Here is a 9,682-nt window from a genome sequence, read left to right on the forward strand (position 1 = left end):
TGAACAAAGCTTGTGGCTATCAAGAAGGTCCAGCCCCCCGCCCCCCCCCCCAACCTTCCATCCTCACTTCTGGCCTTTGCAATTGCTATTTCTTCAGCCTGGATAACATTTTCTCCTTTGGACACACTCCTGATGGACCCACAAGCCTTAGTTCTCAGGTTACAGCTTCAGAGAAGTCACCTGAGACCCCTGCCCCCATGGGTTAGGAGCTCTTCCCCTGGGCCCCAACAGATCCTGTAGACCTCCTCTCCCCTATTCTGATCTCTCAGCCTTCTCCACTGGGCTGTGAATATCTCAAAGGTGTTTGTTGGATTTGCCCCAGCAGTACACAGTGGGTGCTTAATAAATCATAAAGTGACGAAGTGCTGTTCCGTTGTTCACATAAAATCTAAATTCCCTTGCATGGGATAAACTTGTAAATCTGCCTGTAAAACCACAAGATGGTTATTGGAGAAGATAAACAGCTGGTGTTGGTCATGGATTCTGGGAGCGGAATAGGGTGTGTGGCAGGCAGTGCAGGGAACAGAGGTTAGAGGAGACAGACACTTCACTCTAGTTATCTTTTCATAGGCTTTGAAATTTTCTTACTAGCTGCGTGAATTACTTATGCAAACAAAATGAAAAAATAAAATTCTACAAAGTAATTAAAAGACCTTTTAAAATTGCAAGGTGTGTGGAATTTTTAAACACACATCCAGTTATTCTAACAAGGATAGAATCCACAATGAAATATAGTGTAAGTTTTCGTTAATACTTCACAAAAATATCCATTTGTTACACATCATATTAAAAAAAAAAAAAAGCCTTACATCTTTATTACAGCATTCAAATCTTCCAGGGTCCACATCCATCCATGCCTAGTCTCTTGCCTTGCTTTGATGACAAAACTCACCTTCACTAATAATAATAATAATAATGGTAAAAATGGTAACATGTTCTACGCTTGTCATGTTTTGCCTCCATCATCACATCGATGTTTCACAATCTCTCCCATTTTCCAGATGAGGACACTGAGGTTTGCTCCGAGACCACGTTCTTGGGCGCTGAACTCTGTCCAGATCTCACCGGCGGCCAAGGGCTCAGGTTTAGCCCGGCTGCTATGGGTTCGTGGCGCCGCCTGGAGGCCCGACGGGGAACATGGCAAAGAACCTATAAATGAGCGTTTGGATTTCTGTTGGTGAGGGTAGACGAGGGAGGCAATCCAGGATCTGTGGACTCCCCATTTTGCTGTGTTCTCGGAGAGCCCTGGAAGTCTGAGACTCGACATGACCTTGGCCTAGGAGATGGAGGAGACACATCTCCCAACCTGAGGCGTTTGAGACGGACATGGCCCTGCCCTGGGTGATCTAAGCGAAGAGGCACGGTTCGACAGGCCCAATCCTGAGGGCTTTGTGTGTGAGATAACGCCCTGTATTTAAATAAAAGAACAAAAAAACAAAACCACCACCGTTATTGCATACGAAGAAACCACCACCTAGAATCCTGGAGGCCCAGTGGGGGCGGGACCCGGAGGGCGTGGCCGACATAAAAGCCTAACAGTTATTGGCCATATTCCCTTAGGTGCCCACCCCAGAACTGCCTAACCATGACGGGGAGGGGCCACTTTCCAAGACTAAACGTTCATTGGGTGAATCATGAACGTTTCCTTTGAGCAGGGAGGTCTCATTGGCTGGATTCCTACACCGGTTCTTTAGGGGCGGGATCCAAGAGAGGGCGGGGCTTCTGGCTGTGGGGTCGAGCTGCCGGGTGTCGCAGAGGGTCTTTTAGGCCAGCAGTGAAAACTGGGGTCTGGGGGTTAGTCTTATGGCGGAGGTGAGGGTACGCTGGTGCGGGCCCCGCCGTCCTCGCTCTTGTACACCCTGCTTCCCAATGCCGAATACAAATGGAGTGGGCGGCGTTGCGGATGTGACGTCGTCGCGAGGCGTCGCGAGAGTCCGGAGGAAGCCTTGACCTCTCTAAGCGTACCGAGCTGCGCTGCAATGCTGCAGCTGATCCGGGCCGGCGTGCGGGGTGGGCTTCGGCCCACGGGCTGCCGGGTGAGGCCGGGGACTGAGGGCAGGGTCGGAGGACAAAGTCTGGAGGGTCCGGGGGACCTCTCTCACTCTCGCCCACCGCTTACAGGGCTTGAACGCGCTGACAGAAGAGGTAGTGCAGCCAGCGGAAAAGCCAGAGCTGGTGGCGAGCTCGGGTGAGGTTGCTGGGGTCGCCCTAGGAAGGGCGGTGATGGGGAACTCTGACCCTTGCCCCTGACCCCTGACCTCCTAATCGCTCCAGATCCCCAGACGCCTGTGCTGCGCAGGTGCGAGCTCCCGGTTCCCGCGCACCGGCGTCCGGTGCAGGCCTGGGTCGAGTCCCTGCAGGGCTACCAGCAGGAGCGCGTGGGTCTGACCGAGCTGCACCCGGACGTTTTCTCCACGACGCCGAGGTGAGTGGGAGCTGAAATGGTGAACTGAGTGACAGACGGGGAGCGCGAGTTTGGGAATCAGAATGACCTGGGCAGGAGCCTCGATGTCTCCACCTGTCAGAAGCGGGTGATTTTTCCTGCTGAAGAGTTGATGTGAGGTTGAGGGCTGAGAGTTAAGGACGCAAAGCTCTGGAACCTGAGTGACTCTTTTCACATCCTACCTTCCCCCTTGTGCTTCAGTGTCTCCATTCTGTCAAACTTCAAGCGATTAGAGATAATTCTGGCTCATAATACATGCTATAGAAATGTTGGTTATCGTTGCTGTTATTGGGGTTTTTGGGGGTTTTTTTTGTTTCTTTGAAAATATGAGCACTAACAATGGCTAAGTCCTTAACCAAGTGCTTGGCACAGCCTATTTGCATTCTAATTCACTAGATCTTATTTTATAGTTAAGGAAATTAAGCACAGACAAGTTAAGAAATTTGTCCACGGTCACACAGCTTGTAAACTTTAGAGCCAGGATCTCAACATCATGTCGGCCAACTCCCAGGACCAGGTTTTTGTTGCCAAGGTGTATGATGTCTCTTATGTGTACTTATGTGTCTGGCACATAATAAGTACTGCAATTAATTTACTATTTCTGCTATGTGTATGGGTTGCTCCCATCTTTACAGAGTCTCAGTCTGGTAGAGGGCAACAACAACAAAAATGAAATACATACTGGGTTTTGTTTATTCAGTAAATACTTAAGAAGCACCTACTATGTGCCAGATTCTATTCTAGGTGTTGGGAACGCAGCAGTGAGTGAACTCCGAGGTTGCTGATGTTGCTCACGGTCTAGAACAGGGGTCAGCAAACTTTTTCTATAAAGAGCCAGAGAGTAAGTGTTTAAGGCTCTGCAGGCTATAACATCTCCATGGCAACTGTTTATCTTTGCCAATGTAGTACAAAAGCAACCTCAGACAACATGTAAGTGAATGAGCGCAGCTGTGTTCCAGTAAAACATATTTACAAAAACAGGCAGCCAGCCAGCTTTGGCCCACTAGCCATGGTTTGCCAGCCCCTGGCAAACCACCCTGCAGCCCTGGCCAATGTGAGCCACATGTGTCATTTAAGTTCTTCTGGTTGCTACATTTTCTTTCAAGTAGTGAGAAACAAGTGAGACTGACTTCAATAATATATTTTGTTTAACCTGTGAAGTCTAAGAAATTGTTATTTCGACATATGGCACTGGCCACATTTCAGGTGTTCAGTAGAGGTAAACCAGTCCATAAAGAAGTGGCAATGAGTAAGTTGTAATGGTGAGAAAAGAATAAGGGGTGGCTCTCCAGCAAAGGGCTTCCTTTTGGAGATACCTTTCCAGCTAAGACCTATGGGCTGAGAAGGAACTCGCCAGGGGAAGGGCATTTCAGGCAGCGAGAACAGCACATGCAAAGGCTTGGAGGCTGGACTCCACAGAACTCCACGAAATGGAGTGGGGCTGGAGGTGGTGCAAGATGGGGTCAGAGAAGGGTAGGGGCAGATCACACAGGGCTCTGGAAGTGGGTGGGAGGAGCTGAGGTTTTCATCTAGTCGGGCAGGGAGGGTTTTAAGTGAACACAGGCCTCTCATGTCTCCTTCCTCCACAGGCTGGATTTCCTGCACCAGGTTGCCATCTGGCAGAAGAACTTCAAGAGAATTGTGAGTGCCCTGAGTTGGGGGGAGGCGGGAGGAGGTCGAGGACGCCCCTGGCGTGTCTCCTCTGGATTGCTGGGCTCTGGCCTCATCTCTTTCCTTAACCACTTTGTGACATTTGTCAGGCATTTTCTGAACACCCACCATGCACTGGGCATTCTGCTGGTGGACATGACAGGCAAGATCCCTGCTCTTATAAAGCTAGTTCACAGTCTAGTTGGAGAGGTGAATGTGAATCAAGAAGTCATACCTGTAAGTGTATCATTAGGGAAGCTGTCCTAGAGGAAGGGGCATTTAACCTCAGGTGTGTCAGGTAAAGGGGGCAGTGGGGCTGGGGAGGAGGGAGTGGGAGCAGAGTCCCTGTGGCAGGGATCAGAAGGAGTCCAGTGTGGCCATGGAGCTCAGCAGGAGTGATGTGTGGTGTTTGGATCTCATGCCAAGAGCATTGAAGATGCCGCTACCAGTCAGATTCTGCCTTCCGCCTGCCCATCTCAGAAGTCCAGCAAGTCCTCCCTGGCTCTCCATTGCCCTGGGAATGAATTCATCAGCCTGGCATTGGAAGCCCCACATGAACCCACACCCCTGACCTCTCCCCGATTCTCTCTAGCCACATCTGTCCCCATGCCCCACATTCCTTTTAGTTACAACCACATGAAAATCATTCAAAAAATACTAAGCACCTACTGTGTGCCAGGCAGCAGAGCCCCTGCCTTTCTGAGGCTGACATTCTGGACTGGAGGAAGGAAGCTTTGATTTATTTATCCTTCCCTCTCTCCCAAAGTGCTCTGTGCTTGTCCTAATGAAGCCCTAGTCTCTGTGCCTCCTGTCCGGCTCCTTGGTGCCAAGCCCGTCCACCTGGCTCACTGCTGTATTCCTGGGCGTGGCGCCTCTGGGCTGCGGTGGCACCCGCCTTATGAACCTCACTCTCCTCACTCTGCACCCACAGAGCTATGCCAAGACCAAGACTAGGGCAGAAGTGCGGGGTGGTGGCCGGAAGCCCTGGGTACAGAAAGGCAGTGGGCGTTCCAGGCATGGCAGCATCCGCTCCCCAGTCTGGCGAGGAGGTAAGCAGGGCAGGTCGAGGAGGGGGCTCTAGGGCGCAGGGTCAGGTGTTTCTTCACAAGCATCTTGCGAGATGTCTTGTTATCCCCATTCCCTCCACCTCACCGGCCACGAGCAGTCAGATCAGAGCATTATCCACTTCCTCCCATTTCCCCACAGCTCTGGCCTTGGCCTCTCACCAGACTCTGGCCACACCCTCTTTTTGCCCCACCTCCCATCTCTCCTCTCCTGGCCCACACTTCACACAGCACCCAGACGGATCTTCCCAGACCTTCCAGCCCCTGTGGCCTTTGTGTGAAGTCTGAGCCTCTTACCTTGGCATTCCAGGCCCTGGTGGCTGCAGACCCCTCCCCCTTGTCCCTTCCACACCCTCTCTGACCACACAGCTGAGTCAGAGTCTTCTCCCATTTACCTAGTCAATTCCTCTCATCCTTCTGATGTGTTTGGGCCATGCCTCCTCCAGGAAGCCCTCCCCAACCCTCTTTGGGTCCCCCCACCTGCCACAACCCCTTGTGCTGCCCCGCACAGTCCTGGTTCCCACCACAGTCAAGTTTCTGAATATGAACGGAGTGAGGACAGGGATCTTGTACATCTTGTTCCCTGCACACTCCCAGGGTGGGCCCAGCAGAGGGAGGACACGTGGGTAGACCATTGTCACTCAGGGTTGATGGCTGAGGAAACCGAGACCCAGTGAGGCATAGTTACCTGTCCTAGGTGATGACCGATCCAACCTCCCCTCTCCATCCCTACCTGAGGCCCTGCCCTTTTTGCTGGAATTCAGCCTGGCTACTGGCAGCATCCCTACCACCAGCCCTGTGCCAGACGCTGGGGCAAATTGCTGACCTCCAAGCCCAGCTGGGGCCTTCACCTATTCACGTACCTCTCCCCTCGCAGGAGGCATTGCCCACGGCCCCCGGGGCCCCACAAGCTACTACTACATGCTGCCCATGAAAGTGCGGGTGCAGGGCCTCAAGGTGGCACTGACCGTCAAGCTGGCCCAGGTACAGCCTGGGGCCCTGGGGTATGGGCTGTTGGGGCTGGGGAGCCCAGGATGCAGCCGGGACCTGCGGGTTGGGGGCCGGGGGGAGCTCAGACTCCTTTCCTTCCACCAGGATGACCTGCACATAGTGGACTCCCTGGAGCTGCCAACCACAGACCCCCAGTACCTGATGGAACTGGCCCACTACCGCCGCTGGGGGGACTCCGTGCTCCTTGTGGACTTGTAAGGGTGCAGGGTAGAGCAGAGGCGGGGGCTGGGCTCTGTCCCCTGCAGGACTCACCTTCTGGCCTCCGTTTCAGAGAACACGAGGACATGCCTCAGAACATTGTGGCAGCCACCTCCAGACTCAAGACCTTCAACCTGATCCCTGCTGTGGGTGAGCAGAGGGCCCTGGGCCACCTTCCAGGCCCCCAGAGAGTGCACAGGCCAGTTCAGGTCATGTCTGTGACTCACCATCCCCCACCCAGCCCTCAGCTTACCCAGATGGAGCATTGGGAGAATGATGTCCACGCAGTGCTGGGTGTGGAGCAGAGGCCCACTGGCTGTCCTCACCCAGCTCCTCACTCAGAGACACGGGGTCAGGGCTGTCCTGAGCACGTGACACCCATCACTGCATTGACAAACCCCCAGAGCTCTCTCCTGGCCTCTGGATGGCATGTCTGGCTGCCTTCTGGGAAGCTGCTTCTGAGGTCTCATAGTCCTTCTGGCTCACAAGGACTCCTTCCTCCCTGTGGCTGAGGCCCCAAACCACGCTGTCACTCACCCTCCACTCCATCTCCTGCCCAGACCAGGAGTTGCCTCTGCCCTGGTCCCCACCGGTGCCTGTTGGCCACCAGAGGGCGCCTGTAGGCACCTGAATCAGGTCCTGTCCCTCTGCCCATAACCCTCCAGGGCTCTCCCGTTCCGGGTAAAAGCCCAAGTCCTCCCCGAGGCCCCCAGATCCTGCAGGACCTGCCCTCCCGTCCCTTAACCCCCACCTTGCTCACAACTGCAGCCCCACGGGCCTCCCTCAGTATGTCGTGCTTATTCCTCTGCTCTGTTTATCATGTCTCTCCCACTGGAGTGAGAGGTGGAATCACTCCTGACCCCGAGACAGAGTGGGCTCTCGGGAGGCCCGTCGGAAGTTGATGAGCTGAGGACAGTCCCTCGTCCAAGGTCTCTGGTGGCGAGTGGCTGAGATGGGGATTGAACCCAGGCTGTGGGGCTCTGGACCCCACACCAGACCAAGGTGTCTCTGTAAGGGGGATGCTCCCCTGAGGAGCGGAAGGGGCTCCAGACATGGAGGGCAGCCCACCCTGACCGCCCCCCGCCCCGCCCCACCCCCAGGCCTGAATGTGCACAGCATGCTGAAGCACCAGACCCTGGTCCTGACCCTGCCGACCGTCGCCTTCCTGGAGGAGAAGCTGCTCTGGCATGACTCGCGCTACACACCCCTCTACCCCTTCCGCCTGCCCTACCGTGACTTCCCCTGAGCCCGGACCACGCTCCCCCACGCCCCCGGCTGCCGGCCTTCCTGCTCACTCTCTGAGCCAGGCCGAGCCCCTGGCAGGCTTGGGAGCCTCCCGCGCAGCCTGCGAGGGCGGCCGGCCCTGCCCAGACCCCCTCATCCTGGTAGGAAGCTGAGGCCACACAGAGTAGCCGAGCAGGAGTCACCACGGGAAAGGACAGCCAGCTCAAGAGCCTGTCCGAGCTCCCGCCCGAAGTCTCCCTTTTGTGTAAGATAAATTTTATTTTTCAAAGAGGAGAATCAACATCCCGTTGCCATTTTGTGAATAATTCCATTTGGCAAGTTGGGCTCTTTCCCCGTTGCTGGGCACCACTAGGTACCTCACTCCTCAAGGGGCGTCGGCACTGTTTGTAGAAATGACCCACCGTCAAGTTTCCCAGGTGAGCCAGCCTCCCGGGGCTCCCAGAGGAGCACCAGCCATCGCTGCGAGCCCACCAGTGGCGCCTCCTGGTCCCCAGCACCCTCCCTGAGCGCTCGCACCACTGACGGCGCCTGTGGTCCCCAAACACTGCGGTGCTTCCGTCTGGGTGTGGGCCCGATTCCACAAACGGGCGTGATGTGGAAGCTTGAGCTCTCGCCCCCGTGATCTTCCCTACGCGCGGGGTCAGGATCCGTGTCGTCAGTAAGCAAGCAAGCAAACATTTTTTAAAACACACCAAGCCAGTATCCTCATTCTTCAGCCTGCTGATGTTATTTGCCCCCTGACCCAAGTTGTTATTTTTTTAACAGTTACAAAACAGACTAAAAATGTGGTCTGTTTCTTTAAAGTTGGTCAAAAGTGCCATCTCATGTGCAGGCCCAGCCAGGCGGCCACAATGACCCATCTCCCAGGCTGCCTGTTACTGAAAACATGTCTGGAATGCCTCTCTTGGGAATGCCTTAAGAGCTCACAACATATTCTTTCAAAGTCCTCAATGGACATAAATTTTGACCCTTAATGCGTCAGATTTGACTTAAGTGAAAAAGGAAAAGCTAACTGGAGCCAGCAGGAAGGGGGTGCAGAGGCCAGGAGGGAAATGCTGCTGGGCTGAACCCTAACTGCCTCTCCCTGTGCCTCTCACCAGCCCTGTGGGGACACCGTGGCCCAGAGTAAGAGCCAGCTGTTGTCCTGACAGCGCCCAGCCTAGTCTAGAGAGCCTTGCTGGCATTCCCTGGCATTTCTTGGCTTGTAGACCCATTACCCTGATCTCTGTCCTCATCTTCAAATGGCATTGTCTCTGTGTGTGTCTGTGCCCAAATTTCCCCTTTTTGTAAGGGCACCAGTCATGTTGGGTCAGGGCCCACCGTAATGACCTCATCTAAAATTGATCATCTGCAAAGTGTTTCTAAATAAGATCACCACCATCCAGGGGTTAGCTTTGCTTCTTTTGAAGGGGGTTGGGGGGTGGGGGTGGGCAGGGAGGAGTAGTTGAACCTGTGGTGGGGTGTAAGGGGAAGGATGGAACACGATCAGCGGTGGGGACTGGAAGTTGGCATATGTGACTTCATCACATGTCCTCTTTGCTGTTGGCTATTTTGAAATTCTAATAAAAAAGCCTTTTCTAAAAAAGAGAAATGAGTGAAGATATTTCTTAAGGGGAGCTGTTGGCTACCTGCAAATCTCCATCTCACCCTCTTGGGACATGAGGTAACCCAGTGGCTGGAGAGGGAGGGGACTTCACAGCCTTTGAAAAGCATCCCTGAAGGCAGGACACCCAGGACTCAGGCTGACTCTGGATTAAAAAAGCTCAAGGGAGCCCTTGGGGCTGGGATATGACCCCCAGGAGACCCAGAGGGTGAGAGGCAGGCAGCGCTGGCGGTGGAGTCAGGGTGTCTGCTGATTGGTGGTCGGCATTGGAGCCCCACTGGGAGGGATGAGAGGGTAGGACCAGATCCCAGGGGCCAACAGAAGAGCCACAACCTACATCAAAGATGCCCCCACCCCAGCGAAGGGTTCTCCAGGAAAGAGGAAGCTTCAAAAGAGCCCTTCACCCTCAAACACTTTACCATATTGCTAGGGCATCAAAAAGAGTAATGCCACCAGCCAAGGGGGGAC

At 54.2% G+C, this 9,682-nt stretch overlaps 1 protein-coding gene across 1 annotated transcript; it reads left to right on the forward strand.

The window, feature by feature from the left end:
• Window positions 1-1,723: 1,723 nt before the first annotated feature.
• MRPL4 (mitochondrial ribosomal protein L4) lies at window positions 1,724-9,196 on the forward strand. Its single transcript, XM_032465599.1, has 9 exons — window positions 1,724-2,036; window positions 2,122-2,188; window positions 2,275-2,425; window positions 4,033-4,084; window positions 5,025-5,142; window positions 6,035-6,141; window positions 6,253-6,362; window positions 6,440-6,516; window positions 7,467-9,196. Exons 1-9 carry the CDS (start codon window positions 1,980-1,982, stop codon window positions 7,610-7,612), a joined length of 885 nt encoding a protein of 294 aa, XP_032321490.1. The 5' UTR covers window positions 1,724-1,979; the 3' UTR covers window positions 7,613-9,196.
• The last annotated feature ends 486 nt before the right edge of the window (window positions 9,197-9,682 follow it).

This window comes from Camelus ferus, chromosome 22, assembly GCF_009834535.1.
Source record: "Camelus ferus isolate YT-003-E chromosome 22, BCGSAC_Cfer_1.0, whole genome shotgun sequence".
Taxonomy (NCBI): Eukaryota; Metazoa; Chordata; class Mammalia; order Artiodactyla; family Camelidae; genus Camelus; species Camelus ferus.